A 17,244-nucleotide genomic window follows, 5' to 3' on the forward strand; every position below is an offset into this window, starting at 1 on the left:
GACCATTCTTACCAATCAATTCAACTTATCTGAAAATGATTCTTCAGAATAAGTTTGAAACGGCAACTATATATTAAACTAATATTAGTAGAGGAATTTAACAAAAATATAGTGATTCTAAATTGTTGATTCACATTAGCAATTGATATATTTTAGTTGGACTGTTTCAAATTTCAATTACCTCTCACTTGTCATATCATACAGTAATAAATTTCAATTGACGCGAGGTTACCAAAAACGGCGTCGTATAAAGTCTCAGTCGAGGAACTCGGGTGAGTACGAAACGGGGTCGGTGGTTTTGATTCAATGCGGCCAAACTCATTTCGATAAACACAAATACGTTAAAATCATATACGAGATTAGGCATCAATCCCCACTTTATTAACAAGATATTTTACACGGTTCATGTTTCTGACAATATAAACAAAAAGAATGTATCAGATCATCAAAACATGATCTACACAGATGGAAAATCGCCTGTGCAGTCCCCCAACAAAGGTTTTGGAATACATCGCATGTTGAAATTGCGAAGTATTAGTAAATCATACGACTTCGTTTCGTACTATTTGGAAAACTCGCGCCTGGGAGTTGCGACGATATACTAATTATCTCCACGTCAAGATGCCCAATCACATACTGCCACGTCTAATATCCAAAATACCGGTATTCCTGAGCTTCACGACGTGGCTTTATTTCATTGGTTTATGTTAGTAGGGACCAATGACGCTCTCCCCAGCGGATTACAGCTCCCGGAGCTATCATCTCCTTCTTCGTAAAATCAACAGCTTCGAGTCTCAGCTCGTCGGGCAAAACTTCTCTGCGTGGCGGACCACCGGTGGTCTTCTTGTTACGGCAATTGGGGTTTCAATTGGTAAACAGAGATCAAAAGATGAGACATGTGTGGTGTTGTGCCCTAATCTTGGCTATCAATTTGTTCAATCACCAAGTCTTCGCTGATCAGATCTTCCCATCTCACGCTGGTAACAATTTTGAATCCTCTGTTTGTTTTTAGAGATAGAGAGAGAGATTAATGTTGTAGGCTGTGTTTGGGTCCTTTTTTTTTTTTTTTCCTTTTTTGAAGTAAAAAAGATCTTATTTATTGGTTCGTCTCAACCAGAAGGATCAAACAAAAAAGAAAAAAAAACCTATTTAGATTCGATGAAAGCTCATTAACTGAGAAATTTTGATTTTTCTTTTATGGAGCATGTCTGATGTAGCTGGAATTTCATTCAAGTGACACTCTCCATGAGGTGGGAGGAGCATGTCTGTCATATGGGAGTTTGGGCTATATTAAGTGAAGGGTAGAGGAGGGATCAACAATGAACGTTGCCTGTGTTTTAATTGACCTGCTTTTGACACGTTTATCAATCCTACACTGTTAGCCTAGTGGTGGAGACTTAGTCACATAATCCTTCAAAATACCCCCGCTCTCAATCCTCACAATGCATTTGTGCTCCCAATCCTTGCTCTCGCTGATTATAGTAGTTTATGATGTGTTTCAAAGACGCTTTTGCGCTCCCGCTCCCACTCACACACCCGCACTCGGATTATGTGACTTACCATGGAGATCTTATTGTTTTTGCTTATGACCATTCTTGTAGTTCAAAAATTAAGTTTCCCTTGTTTTTCGCTATCCTCGGCTTTAGTTGCTCGCTATTGGAAAAATGGTGTGAAAACTACGTTGTGATGTGAACGCTACAAAAGCCTGGATTTGGCATAGAATTTTTGGCCCGACTGGTTTTGCCGTCTTCATAGCAAAGCTTGCTTTTTTTTTCTGATTTTGGTTGGAGCAATGCTGATGTTTGCTTTGCTGTTCTATTAACGGTTGGTATCAGGTGGGACCTTTGGTAGCAGCTCGCGGGAACCAAAATACAAAATTGAATTTCATCCGGAAGATTCACCTTTCCATCCTGTGAGTACAATTAGTTTTGTATGGTGTGACATTTGGTCTGTGGTTGTGCCATAGTAGTTGAAGACTTTGCTTGCACCGAAAAGAAGAATTCATTAACATCTTCAGATCTTTGGATAAACTTTTAGAGGATTTCGTTTGTGCTACTACATTATTTACTTTTTCGTTTTGGCTTTTGGGTTCCCACTTAATCTTTTTGTAGTTAATGATCTTCTTAGCATTTTGCATTTGTGGTTCATTTGGAAACACTTTAGTTTGCCATTGGTAATATTAATTGATATGGAAGATGCTAGTGTCACTCCATTTTTGTGTCATAATGTGTTCTCTTGGTCTTTTTTCTGATAACCTAATTTATGGATCTTGAGTTCTCTACCTGTCTTGCGATCATCCCTTTCAACCATTGCAATTAGTTACAAATTGTTATTATAGTGTATGAAGAAGTGGTGGTTGTAAGTGGAAGTTGTGCTACTACAATTACCTTGCAGTCAATTTTGATACAGTGGTGTGGTTAGTCATCTTTGTCTTCTTCTGCAATTTGTGTTCTATAGTTTCTCTTATTGCTGCAGAAAGAATAGTTGATTGCTGCAATCTAACATTTGGGCCAATTTTGGTTTTTGCAGGATGATGACCAGGAGTCTATGATTATGCCCGATAAAAATGGGGACAAGTTTTTATGTTTCTTCCCTAAAGCAGAGAAATCCAAGAGTGGAAGGCCAGTTTATCAACAGAACACAAGCAGCTTGATTTTGGAAACTGAAAAACGGATTAAGTTGAAGACACCGGACGAGCTACTTGAAGTTCTAAAGGACCGATGCTTTATCAGAGTAAGCGCTTATCATTATCACTGAAGACTTCCTTTAACTTGACCAATTTCATAAATCATTCCATACATTCACATTACGTATTACTTGAAAATAAAGGGAATCGTTGTGTTCCATAAAAAGTTTGATGCACTTAATTGTTTTAATCGACCTACAAATTTCTGGATTTGCTTTTGTTATAACTCAAGATGTTAATATGTGTGAATATTTTATGCAGCAAGAGGGTTGGTGGACATACGAATTGTGCTACCAGGATAAGTTGCGGCAACTTCATTTGGAGGATGAAAAGGTAAACCCTAAAGTGCCTCTGACGTTCTCAAGTCGTTATTTAGGCCATTCTTTTGCAAATTTAATTTGATAGTTCCCATTAATGTTTTGCAAATCATCTTTTACTTCTTTCGACTCTTCTAAAAAATGGAAGGCGTGAGCATGTGACAAATAAGTATTTATAACTTTCTTAAAAAATTTATAGGGTAACTCATCCCTTTGCTGTGTACTGCGTTGGATAGCAAGAAGGAAGTGTCTGAACTCCTTGATATGTGGTTTTTACTACCACAGTTGACAAATTATTATGTGAAATTGCCAGTCAGACTAGATATCTATGTCTTGAAGACAAGTGTAAGAACGGTGAATGATAATGGAGCATAAGAATGTTGTCTGTGATACTTTACTGAAAGGAAGAGCTTTTTATGCTATTTCAATATGATTTTTCCATTCTCTCTTAGCCGTACAAACTTAAAACTAAAATTCAAATTGAGGATTCGGGAAAATATGATGCAATATGTTCACATTTATACATAAACTTTTTAAATCAGATACATCAAATTGGTCGAGACCTACAACTCCTGAGTTTTGGTGCCAGGTTTGAGTCTTTTTCAGGGTATAACTTTTATTATAACAAGTCATAATGAGGCGTTGTTTGCGTTGCTTAAAAAGTCCATTTGGATTTGAATTTCCTGTTATTTTCCTTTCGCTTAAGAAATCGAATAATACATTGGCCAATCCATGCTAAGTGGGAGCTAGACTTCTAAATAGTTGAACTAGGCCAACTTGGTTGGACTGTGGCATGACAATTGGTCCTTTTTTCATATTTGTTGATGAGTATGAATACAAATATGATATACGGAGTGAATTACAATATGGACAGGTTGTTCAAGAGTTCATCTTGGGTGCTTATGATGCTGAGGCTACAGCTGGTTACAACCAGAATCTATCTGACATTTCAATACTGAAAGATCCTCGCTCCAAAGATGCGTCACAAAGGTATGCGTTCTCCCTACACGGAGATGATGCAAATTAAATGTAAAATGTCTAAGAGGAATTTTGAGTTGGAAAAATGAAATCTCATTATTGCTTTAAATGCTTCATACAGATATCATGCTCATCAGTATACCAATGGAACCGTCTGTGATCTAACAAATCAGCCTCGAGAAACTGAGGTACGGAGTTTTTGAATACCTATGATGCACGGACACGGACACGGACACGGACACGAACACGAACACCGAAACCGACACCGGGACACGGGAATTCTAAAAAAATAGAGACACGGATACTGCTGGAGACACGCCACGTGTATATTTATTTATTTATATAAATAAATAAATAATTATAGTTTGGGACCCAAAAATTTTTAAAATATTATAATTTGGCCCCAATTTGTTTTAAAATTACAGTTTGACCCCCATTTTTTTCAAAAATTACAGTTTGGCCCCCAAATTTTAAAAAAAAATTGCAGTTTGCCCCTTCCGTGTCCCCATCGGTGTCCCCAGCCGTGTCCCCGTGAAAAATTCAAATTAAATTATGGGACACGCCCCGTGTCCGACACTGCGATACCTCGACCTCTAGAAGTATAGATGCTTCATAGTTGAATACCATTCAGGTTTCATTACATTTTTTCCTTATGCATGCCTATATTTTTTTCCCAGGTGAGGTTTGTCTGCTCAGAACCCAGAGCTATGATTAGTTCTATTACTGAGCTATCCACTTGCAAGTATGCGCTCACAGTTCAATGCCCGACGCTTTGCAAGCATCTGTAAGTCTCTCTTTCTCCTAATGTTTTACTAGGTTGATTATATGAAAGTCAGCAGCAGGTGTATTCTTTCAATATACCAAAATTGCCTGTTTTCCTTGCCTTCTCTTTAAGAGCGTGTTTCACATAATTTGCGGCAGTATTATGGTTAGCCAATCAGAAAAATTTTGTTCCCTGAAAAACAGGGAACAAAAAAATGCACTCGCACATTAGGTGTCGTATCGAGTTTCAAACTTGAAAACCTCCTTGATGTGTGAATGTGCATGCATGACACTGTTGCTTCAAGTAAACAAGAAAAAAAAAAAAGGAAAAAAAAAATCGAGGAAGATTGGATGCTTTTGTTCCTGGCACCAAATGCCCCAACCTGGCTGCATAACTCTTCACGTGTGCCTGGAATTTGCTCGTATGCTGCTCTAACAGATTGGTTTGAATTTGCAGATTGTTTCAAGAAGAGAGACCAGTGTGGCACATCATTAATTGTAATGCGCTCCCGAACGACCAAAAAAAGTCAAAGGTGAAGGAAGACAGTTTTCAAGACGAGAAAATTACCATGGTCACAGAAGATGAGCGTCCATCTTCTTTCGACTCAGAACAATATGCAACATAAATAGATGTTTAACATTTGGTTAGTTATCTCAAAAGATATATGTAATCAAATTCTCCGCATCTGGAACTCTCATTTTTTGTAACTTTTTCCGTTTATTTAGAATAATATGTATCTTGAGGGAAGGCTATGCTAGGATAAATGCCAAACTTCTGATAGTTCATTGAGAACATTAACTGCAGTTCATGTGCACTCCATAAATATTACAGTATGCATCTTGAGGGAAGGCTATGCTAGGATAAATGCCAAACTTCTGATAGTTCATTGAGAACATTTACTGCAGTTTACACGTGCACTCTTTCGAATGGCCTTTCTAGTCCAAAATCATTGCATATGAATAAGCTAGTCAAGTAACAACAAAACAAGGTATACTGCAGATGCTATACTTGTCAAAATTTCAGACATCTATGATTTCGTTAGCAATACTGAGATTATGAAAGCGAAAGTGAATAAAATCTTGCTGGGGGTTAATCAAATCCATGCTTCTGCGACAATTCAGTTTGTAGCTAAACCAATTCCAGATTCTACACAGTTGCATGTGGTTGTATAAACAGATGGGAGAAAATCATTTTCACAGTGTGTTCTCATGACCTTTTTCAGAGTTTTGGTGTCTATTTGCAACAGATTCTCTCCTAGGGACTGGACTGTCTAGGTCACTGGAGGGAAGCTGCAGTCACTTTGGATTTAATCCTTGGCAAAAGGGGGCACCAGCACAAAAGTTGCTACTTACTTTTGAATACACAGCAGCTACACCAATAGTTCTAATACACATTTGAATTCTATCATTTGAGCCAAGACAACATTCTTACAGTTCCTTGAACTAGTTAGCCATGGTTCCAGAAATTCGAACATTGTAATCCCCACACCTCTCTTTAACAAAAGCCTCTGGATTGCCCTTTCTAGCCTTCCTCTGGAGGTAAATTGCAAATAATATCAAGTTTGAACTTTGAAGTGTACATTCACAAGAACATTTTATCTGCAGAAGAGGCAAGGGTGCATGAACAATGTCTCAGAAAGGGCTCGACACATATGCATACACACACATAGGTGCCCCAGCACGCGCGTGTGCACTTGCACATGTATACACAGAACAACGAAAAAATAGCCCGACTCAGAAGTTTAAAGAACCCAGAATCTGATAAGTTAAATGCTTCCACATTTATCATAAAACCAAATTGCAGAAGAACGTCCTACCATCCCTGATCACTATACAGCTGACCGTGTTTCTGCAGTTCCTTATATGGAAGAGTTTTTTTTTTCTTTTATCTCCTAAACTATGCAACTTTTCTCTACTTCGTCCCTAAACTATCAATTTGGCGATTTTATCCCCTCAACTTCCACTCCGTTACCTATGTGATCCAATACACAACAGAAATCTCAGCATTTGGATGGAAAAGTGGCTCACGTGATAGTCACATGCGATCCCAACCCAGGAGCCAGGGCAAAATAGATAATTCAAGTCTCACAATCCATTGGCGCAACTACACACCTGTTTCCCTTCAAATGTCAAAGAAACAGAGTAAAGCAACCCAATCTCTCTCTCTCTCTCTCTCTCTCCAAAACTTATAATTTCAGTGAACAGGGAGAATTCAAGTCATTTGGGATTTCATCACCATAACCTATTTTTCCTTCCAGAAATTCCTTTTCCTACAAACTTTTGTTTTTAATCCACTTTTCCGTCAGTGCTTACTCTTCGCATTTGTAGTTTTTTTTAATCTGAAGAAAAGAAGTTAAGCATAAGGAGAGGCATGATGTACAGTGTTTTGTGCTCTAGTGCTCAACACTAACCCAAAAAGCACAGACCTTGAAAAGGACGGAAAACCAACAAAAAATTAAATGCAGAAGATTTAGATGGGAACTAAATTCCTAGAAATTGGGAATGAACTGAACCAAAATGCCTGGTTTGATTGGAGGATACGAGGAGAGAGAGAGAGAGAAGAGTGTAGTCGTCGAAATATGTGGAGAGAGAGAAAAGGACCTTACAAAGGTGGGTCCATGGGTGGTGAGATGTGAATTGTCTATTTTGCCCTTGTCTTATGGGTTGGGATCTCACGTGATTAGCACGTGAGGTTCTTTTCCGTCCATATGCTAAATTCTATTGCTCCATGTATTGGATCACAAAGGTAACACAGTGGAAGCTAAAGGGGATGAAATCGCTAAAAGAAAAAAAGAAAAAAAAACTCTATATGGAATGGCAGAAAACTTGTTACGTAATTCCAGACATATTATTGTAATCAGAACTAAAACACCCATTATGTCAAATCAGTCACACGACTTACACCCATCGCCTTAACTGATGCCACATGCAATCCATATCCACAAAAGAACTGTACATTTCATATTTAGAACTATGTTCATCTCACTGGGCGGCCAAAACAGCTTTTTCACCATTTTCCGCAGAAGCCAGTAGAGCCAAGTACTCATTTATAGCTTCCCCTTCCCTCGTAACTTCAATGTCATAATCTGACAAGGCATCTGCTTTGTATAGTTCCTCTGTAAGTTCATCTTCCATTTCCACATCCCTCTCATCGAGTTTTGTACTAGGGTCCGCTTTAACATCGCCATCAGTCATAGCGGCTTCATTGATGCCCGACAAACCTTCAACACCACCTTCTGGACACAAAATATCAGCGCCAATGGTGTTAGGTATTGGAGCAGAAGAGCTTGTGTTCCCATCAGAGGTATTTTGGTCGGTTTGGCTGAGGAGATGACTTAATGCTTGATCTTTTCCGCCAAAGGCCCTAACAGCTGCAACCACTACAAACCAAAAACAATAGAGCTGTAAATATACAACAGAAGTGAAATTTATGTCCCCACTTGTTCTGCTAATGGCCACTGCAGCTATATACTATTAGAAGCGCATAAGGTGGGAATAAGCAAAAATTAACTACTATATTTCACCTTTTTGCTGTCTTCTATTTGTTTAATTATATCTGTGAATGGACAACATAAATAAATGAAAGGTCACAGGGCAGTTGCTAAGGTGAGGAAAATGCCAAAATAGAGTCCCAAGGCACTTTCCCCATATTTCAAAGCACGTTCATGCATTTCTAAGCACTTTTCTGGTGCCCATCAAGGCTAATGACAACGACCACTTGAGTTGTCATTAGCATTTCTTGATAGATAAAGGCAAATGCTATGGTACCATATCATTTTTTCCCAGAATATGTTTTTTTATAAGTATTTTTTCCAAAAATATGAGAAACCCATAGATCCCAGATACAGCATAAAAGTGCTGCTTCAAGCTGTTGATTATGCATGTGTTTTTACAGTGAAGGTAACTTTGATCCTAACAAGGTAAGAAAAGGGTACCTTTCGTGATTGTCTCTTATTAAGAATAACAGGTCACTTTTCTTTAACAGCAAGGGTGAAAATGACGGAAGAAAAAAACCTAGGGCTAATGATTTCCAAACCAAGGGGGAAAAAAAGTAATAATAATATCTCTAGAACAATTTTGAATGTACTAGGCACCTTTTGCTCTCGGGAAACCCATGGATATAAGCTCTTCAATAGCAGCATCAGCTGCTTGACGCTGTCTTTTCCATTTCCTCGAATCAATATCAAGCTGCAAATCAAACAACAAGTGATTAGAGTCAGACATACTTGAAGTCCAAGATGGTGGACACCTACAAAAATTCCACAGAGGTTATAATTACCTGTATGGCAGAATTAGACTCTGGGTTTGTCAAGTCATCCAAAGCCTTCTGTGTGTCATTCTCATTTCCTCTTAGTGCTTCTGCAGCAAGATCTTTCTCAAACCTGCCATGATGAAAAAGTACTTGAGTTCAGCAACTGGATTCAAGGTCAGTTCATAATACCAGTTCAACTGGAAGAAAGAAGGAGCTCTGACAATCAGGGCTGCCTTATAACACAAGTTTCATACTCCTTTATGCAACATTTCATATATTGGCAATCAAATATCCAAACATACATGGTCACTTCAAGGGTGAGCGAAAATAATTTCCCTCCTTTTGTCTGTGATGAGCAAGGCATTGCGAACATAAAATTGCCAAAAAGGGCATAACCTTGATACACAACTATATGAGATCAAACAAGCTCAACAAAAAAAAGTCCCTTTGTTGGAACTTTTAAGTCCTTCCGAATGAAAAGCCCCCAATCTTTCCATTCACCTAGGAAAAGATGGAATATTAGGAGAAGCCAGCAACATTAGTATAATCTCTGTTACTTTGGTTCCACTTACCCAATGGAGACCAATTCATTCAATCTCTGGAGATCCACAGGTTTCCTGAGGGGTGTCATTCCATAACGCTTCTGCTCCCTGCCATTTTGGCACATAAAGATGTAAACACTTATCAGTGTAACAAAGAGGTACACACTGATCAAGGTGTAATAAAAGGATAAACTTGATTCTACAATGGAGTACATCAGAATGAGACTCACGTGATCTCATTTCTTCGCCAAATGTCCTCCTCCTGTTTCTGTGCCTTTTTTTCCTTCTCCTCAACTAGAAACCCAACAGCACTCTCAACATCCTGATTGCTCATGCGAAGAGCCCTTTTTGCATTGCGTTCTTTATAGCCCATACTCATAAGCAGAGAAAGGGCTTCATCAGGCACCTGAAGCTGAATCAAGAAGCAGACAATTTTAGTTGAAATGGAACTAAAAAATTACTGAGTATGTTTATCAGAAAAGCCCAAAAAGAAAAATCATGGTGCAGCAATGAAGCAGGTAAAATATCCGAAAGATGGCAAGACAAGAAAATACTACAAAAAAAAAAAAAAACCCCTTGGAAAACCAACATTGGATTGGTACAAATCTGGTTTGAATGGAATGGGATGGAAGCAAAAGTTCCCCTTTACTACAAAAGAAGAGCAAAAGGAGACTACCAAAGGCATTTCCGAATAAGATTAGCAACCTAACCTTAGGCAGGCTGAATTCTTAAATGACGAAATTATCATATCTGGACATGCCAGAACCATCAATAAATTCTAACCTGGAAGTATCTAGTTTGTGCATCAGTCAAGGCCTGCCTTGATTTTTCGAACTGACCACTGTGGTATGCAACCACTCCTTCCAGTAGTTCCATCCTCAGGTGTCTATAGAAAAGCAAGAAAAATAAATAACAAGTAGCAGGACCAAATTTTTACAAAGTCATTGAAGAATGGCAATACTTACAATGCAATCTCCGGATAACGCCCTCCTTGAAGAAGTCTAAGACGACTAGCATCCTTCCCATGAGCTCGTTGAATTCCTTCCCTAGCTTTTGAAAGGCGTATTCCAGCCATTGAGAGCCAACTGATGTCTCGAAGCATGAAGTAGCACCACACCATATCTATTTGTAGTATTGGGACATTGTCGATCAACTGGAAACCAAAAACAGAAACCATTTAGCGTTACACGTAAAGAACATGAGGGTCTGTGTCTTTTTTTTAAAAACGGTAAAAGTAACATTTTATTAGGGAAAGGGGGAGGGGTTCCAACCAAAAGTTGGAAGCATACAGCCAAAGGGACAAAGCCCAATACAACACCAGAGGGCCTAAAGTGTCCAGATAAAACAATAAAAGCACAAACAACCCAAAAGGCTTAAAAAGCCCAAATAATACATTAAAGCCCAGCCCAAAGAAAAGCCAAAACCTATCGGGTATATGAGGGTCTGTTTGTTCGACCACATATGCGCATCAAATTGAACGGTATATTCATAGGACAACATATCGGGTATTTGGTTACAATTTTTATGGCCGGATTAAATGTCCACCAAAAAAGTAATTTTCGAAGCGTGGGATATATAATACCATGGGCGTGTGGTATTATTAATCCCATCACTACTAGTCCAACGAGACCACATATCCTATGCGACTATTTATCATTATATACCTTCATTGTTAGTCGTGCCAAACAAACAAGCCCTGAATGTACAATGTCATGAAGTTTATGGTTACTTCTTATAGTTTCAGCATACTCTTGCTGGAAAGCAAACTTAGTCATCCTCAAGGTCACACTGAAGAATCATTGTCTTAAGTTGAATGATATTTGCAAAGTCTTAAGAGTTGGCTAACTTGACAACAAACTGTCCATAAGGAAGAACCACAATGATGCATAATATAACTTAAATTGCTTCTTTTGATAAGTCAACTATTTCCAAGATGGCAACTCTGTGGATATGATACATAGAACTATGCTAGAAGTAGTCAATGATTAATGGGAGGCTATCTAAAAAACGGAAAGCATGTTTTCGGGTGGACATGATACATAGAACTATCCGTCATGACATGGATATATTATATATAATAATTTCTCAGAGAACCATAAACCTTGTAAAATACAGACCACTCACCTCAATGACTTTGGAGTTGCAAAGAGAAAAAGCCTCCTGCAAGAGAAGAATGAAGTACACTGAGTTATTCTGGCTGTTAAATGCCAAAAAGAAAAAGAAAAAAAGATGATGTATGATCCCATGCAATGAAAGTTTCAAAAAGGTTTAGCTGCATTAACAATTTAACATCCACCAAACTATGATTTTAAAGAAGAGAAAAAACCCTGCACAAGACCATACCACAAAGGCTTATGCGGTAAACACATATTCCCAGCAGATGAGGAACAAAAGATCCACAAGCAAAGGATACAACATTCAGAACTTTGGAGCTATTACAATCTTACCTCAGGAGAATTAAGGAAGAAAGCAGCTCAGGCTATGACCAAAGTTATCACTTATGCTCCAGGCCTGACTAAGATTAATTTTCAAAATTCATACTTAATGCCCAAACTAAAAATCTCAAAAAAAATCTAAATAGACTGGATATGCGGTCACCCTATGCCAATAATATAAACTATAAATCAAGTAACTTCAAGAACCCTGAACGCCTTTTTTTTTTGGGAAATTTATATAAATGGTCCTCCTAGTTTCATCCAAGTCTCATTTTCATCCTCCAAGTATTAATTACAACTTTTTTGACCTTCAAGTTTGGTTTTCATACCAAATTGGTCCAATTGATAACTTCTGTCAACCAAATTGGACAGAAAAAATCTGATTGATGGCGGTTTGGACGTTGTAGTTCGTACCAAGTTGGTCCAATAAATGGCGTTTGCCCTCAATATGATTTTTTTCGTCCAGTTTGGCTGACAGACATTATCAATTGAACCAACTTAGTACGGAAACCAAACTTGAAGGTCAAAAGAGTTGCAATTAATACTTGGAGGATGAAAATGAGACTTGGGTGAAACTAGGAGGACCAATTCTATAAATTTCCCTTTTTTTTTTGGGCACCAAGTGCACTGGTTACTAACCTCTCCCATGGCAAGCACTTCTAATGCATCTTTGTACTTTTCCCTGCTAATTAGCTGTCTAGCATTTGCATGAAGCATTAGACCCATCATCACAGCCCTGTCAAATTAAAATAAGTTCAACTATTTTAGGAGGAATCAAATGATGGAGATTTAAGAAAGAGGTTCTGCCTCCAGAGGCGGCTGCAATATTGTTTTAGAGGGTTCGAGCGAACCATGGAGTTCAAAAAATACTCTTGAGTTCACTTGTACATATATTTGGTTCTTCTTTAGTATCACTTGTACATAACCAAAGTAAATTTGTATGTAACATTACTAGAGCCCAACAAGATCAAAATATACCAAGCCCAATAAATTTTGCACTTTTTTCAAGCTTTTATGTAGACTTTCCATTGCTTATGAGGTGGAAAAATTTACTGACGTCAATTTACTATAAATAGACAATGAATATTGTCAAGCTAGAGATTATTTTATCCATAGAGCTTTGTGTCATTAAAATTTTGTATATTTTTTACTCTGAACTAAAATCTTAGAGCCACCTCTGTTGGTCGCACACCTGCCAACAAAAATAACAAAAGATGTACAAGATCCTGTTAAACACTATACCTTTGATCAGTTTCAGACCCCAATTGTACAGCCTCTCCACTTTGATTTTCCAGTTCTATATTGAAGTCTTCAAGTGGTAATGAACCATCTGCATGTCTCTTGGCCAGTGAAGTCACAGTAGCCCTGTCAGTTTCATGGTGTTACTAAAAATCTTGAGGTAAGAAATCAAAACCAGTGAGTTTGTTTGAACAAGCCCCACAAAACAGAAACATGAAGTCTTGTGATCTATAGAACCTAAATATGAATTGCCAGCCAATAAACATGTCTAGCTAATAATACACTCTCCAGTATCATATAAAGAATACACATGAAACAGTAATGGCAGGGGCGGCTGCACTATATGCAGAGGGTTCAAGCAAAACTCCTGGGCTGGAAAAAAACGCACTAAAATTTTGTAATCTTTACATTACATTTGATTTTTCTTTAATATCATCCACAGTGATTTATTCATATGCGGCCAAACGAAGGTACAAATTTACTTCAATTTGTGAGTAAGCAGATCATATCCTAATTTAACTAAACAAAACGAAATAAATTAGGCCCAATAAATATTCAAGAAAAAAATGTAGTATACTTATTTAATTATTTCATATAGATAAATAAAAGATTATGTATACAAAAAAATTCTTTACGTTTTTGTCACGGTTCTACTAAAATCCTGAAGACTCTGCTCGACTAAAATCCTGAACCACTAATGGCTAGTGCATACTGGATAGAGACAATAAAAACCCAATAATTTTTCTTGCTTTGATAAGGCTGAAATCACACAAAATTCAATCAAACACATGGACACAGAGAGAGAGATAGCCTAGAGAGAGAAAGAGACTGACTTGAGCCGTGAGAGCCTACTGGAGCGTTCATCCTCTGCCATCAATTCGTCCTTCAAGGCCTTACCTTGATCAGCAGAAACCCGACTGGCCAGGACCTTGGCATTGTTCTTGACTCCCAATTGGGACAGGTTCTGGGTCCCATCGCCGTCCTTGAGCACTTTCCCGGCGCAAATCAGGTTGATCGACTCTGGCCCACACTGCGATCGCTTCGCAACCTCTTGCCTCAACATGGGTACGGTCCATTCCTCCAGTTCTACCTCCAACACACCCGACCATGCCCCCCCAATCTTCAGTTTCGCCATAAAATTTTATATGGAAGAGAGAGAGAGAGAGAGAGAGTAGATGACGTCTCTAGCGGGAAACTGTGGGGAAGGATTTGGGAACGACGAGGAGACTTCTGGCGTAGAAGATGAAGTGGAAGAATTTAATGGGAAGTATTTATACTAACGGGGTTTACTTGAAGAGTAAGGTTGGGGTTTCCTTTTCTTTTCTCGATAGAGAGTGGGTAGTTTTGGAACAATGGGCCGGGACCATAGATGTAAATTTTTTCTTTTTTAGGTAAATCATCCTAGATGTAATTTAGGGTTTGGTATTTTGTCTTGTCGTGTCAATTGGGGCTCGTATCAGATAATTCTCAACACTTACATGACATATTTAACTAAACGTGTCAAGATTTCAAACCCTAACACGACTTGTTAGTAATCGTGTCAATCCGAAGACGACACGAATTGACACGATCCCACAAAACTCTCTCTTTTTTTTCCGATGATTGTTTACATACCCATTTGCACCTGTTTGTGTTTCAAGTTTTTAACCATCTCAAACCGACAATTAGCCATTCTCAATGAATGAATAACACTGCTGCTTACATAATTCAATATTCAAGGAATAAACTAATGAATGACCCTGTAATTTTTTAACCCGGAAGATAAATAGGTTCAGGTTTACGTATCGGGTTCAGGTTAACGTGTCAACTTGGATAAGATGTTATCCGTGTTATTTTCGGGTTATGCAGGTTGAATCCGAACCCAACATGTTTAGCATTTATGCGTTTCGGGTCGTGTCATATACGTGTTTCGTGTAAAAAATAGTCAATCGTAACCCGTTAACTTCATGTCAAGTTTGGTTGTGTTATTGTGGTGTGTCGTAAATTTTCACCCCTAAGATGTATTACTACCTAGAGCAAGTTCACTCATTCGTGCCGGGAAGACATTGTCAAAGGCTTAAAGATATTTTTTACATCGTTAACGTTAAAAAATACCATTGTTAAAGGACCGGTTTGGTTCTATTTCAACGCAAATCAAACTCGAGACTATTGTATTGAACGCATAATTATTTTTCAACACAAATCAGATTAGATGCCTTGGTTGAATCGGGATAAATGGCAATGGCACATTTGGTGCCAAATCACCAAGACGGCATTGCCATTAGTTTTTTGGGAAGTAACAAATGCTAATGTTTGATTAAAAAAAATAAATGCTAATGAGTTGACTTAGAGCATCTTCATTGTAATAAGCAAATGAGTGTGAATAAGTAAACTTAACAACAATACTCAAAAAATACCTTACATTGTAATAAGCAAAGTTATAAGTCTTTTAGGTCATCCACAGTAGTATAATAAAAAATGGATAACCAAAAGTTAACACATCAATTTTTGATTATCCATTTAAAAGGTTGCTAAGCTTAACAATGTTAAGTTTCACAATGGTCACTTTTAATCCATAACCAAAATAAGGGATCCACTACAATTTTACTCTCTCTCCCCTTATGTTTTCCACCATTGATCACTTCCCTCCATTACTATTTTTTTTTTTTGCAAAAATATATCGATTACCTCCATTAATTTTGGAGAAGAAATTGGTGACTTTCATCCCTCATATTATGAATTTGGAAAAAAAATAATGTACTCAAAAAAAAAATCAGATTTGGAAAATAATGTGCTCAACCACTGGGAGAGGAACGAAAAAAAAAAATAGAAACGGAAAAAAAAAAAGTGAAATACCTTAATCTGACGACAATGAGTTGAATTGCAGATGATCGAAAGATATGAGTTTCACTTTTGGAGATAAAGAAAGAAAAATAGTTTGTGGGTGAAGAAAATGAGATATAGAACAGGCGAAGAAGAGAAGAAAATAGCATTTGAAACACGCGTATATAAAAATTTTTAAACCAGTTAACTTATGAGGTGTGAGATCCACAAATTTTGATTATTGAAAAAGGTTTCTAATTTTGGTTATTCAAAACCCAAAAATTGATTATTTCTAAGAATGTTGTTAAGTTTGATTATACCATTGTGAGCCATCTTTTACATAAATATTGTTAACTTTAAAAATAATTTGTTTTTGATTATACCACTGTGGATTACCTTAGCAAATAACCAAATTCCACTCATTCCATAACCAAACTTAACAGCTTTTACCAATAACCAAATCCAATAACCAAACTCAAAACTCAAAAACTCAAAAACTCCCCACATTGACGAATAATTTGGTGTGGTCGGATGCGTGATTAAAACTCGGACATAGGTGCATTGCGTATTGTGAGTTTTTTTTTTGTTAAGAATGCAAAAATAACCAATGTGGAGGTAGAGGTTGTTAAGTTTGATTATGAATTAAATGGATAATCAAATACTGACGTGACACATTTTGGTTATTGATTTTGATTATTCCCACTACGGATGCTCTTAGATTTTTCTAAAGGATATGCTAAATTAGGGTAACGACGATACGGGGTAAACTTACTCTTGTATGTTTGTTGCATATTCTATTCGGTTTTTCTATTGTCAGCCCAGTGAATTGACAATAAGCACACAAGAGAATAAGGAAAACACATATTTCTATATATATTTTTTACACTTTTTAATACATATTCACATTTTTTATTGTCAGTCTAGTACGCTGATTTTAGATTTTTCCTATTCTATTGGATAACTCTCTTGGTACTGACTCTTGCGATTCGTTAAGATGCACACTGCTTTAATTTTGCTTGTCACTTGCAGAGGCGTCTTTTTTCCAGATAACAAAAAAAAGAGGACCTTATTTTTATTGCAACAAAAATAAAATTACTAAAAAACTACACAATCCAAATTCGCCAAATATCTTCTTCTTCTTTTTTGGGTTCAATTTTTTTTTTAATCAGCATTTTTGGGTTCATTTAGAATCATCAGTTTGAGTCTTGAATGGGCCAAGATTCTACCATAG

At 37.4% G+C, this 17,244-nt stretch overlaps 2 protein-coding genes across 2 annotated transcripts; one reads left to right on the forward strand and one right to left on the reverse strand.

The window, feature by feature from the left end:
* The first annotated feature begins 744 nt into the window (after window positions 1–744).
* Window positions 745–5,547, forward strand: LOC131320284 (protein OS-9 homolog). The gene is made up of 8 exons (XM_058350942.1): window positions 745–980; window positions 1,836–1,912; window positions 2,530–2,733; window positions 2,948–3,019; window positions 3,878–3,993; window positions 4,103–4,169; window positions 4,659–4,765; window positions 5,201–5,547. The coding sequence occupies exons 1-8, from the start codon at window positions 890–892 to the stop codon at window positions 5,367–5,369; spliced, it is 903 nt and encodes a 300-aa protein (XP_058206925.1). The 5' UTR covers window positions 745–889; the 3' UTR covers window positions 5,370–5,547.
* Window positions 5,548–7,558: 2,011 nt separating this feature from the next.
* LOC131320277 (uncharacterized) lies at window positions 7,559–14,530 on the reverse strand. The gene is made up of 11 exons (XM_058350935.1): window positions 14,045–14,530; window positions 13,215–13,337; window positions 12,612–12,708; window positions 11,662–11,697; window positions 10,503–10,690; window positions 10,321–10,423; window positions 9,768–9,949; window positions 9,568–9,645; window positions 9,023–9,125; window positions 8,838–8,931; window positions 7,559–8,123 (listed from the first exon to the last, which is right to left on the reverse strand). The coding sequence occupies exons 1-11, from the start codon at window positions 14,344–14,346 to the stop codon at window positions 7,726–7,728; spliced, it is 1,704 nt and encodes a 567-aa protein (XP_058206918.1). The 5' UTR covers window positions 14,347–14,530; the 3' UTR covers window positions 7,559–7,725.
* Window positions 14,531–17,244: the final 2,714 nt, after the last annotated feature.

Source organism: Rhododendron vialii, chromosome 3a (assembly GCF_030253575.1).
Source record: "Rhododendron vialii isolate Sample 1 chromosome 3a, ASM3025357v1".
In the NCBI taxonomy this organism is placed as follows: domain Eukaryota; kingdom Viridiplantae; phylum Streptophyta; class Magnoliopsida; order Ericales; family Ericaceae; genus Rhododendron; species Rhododendron vialii.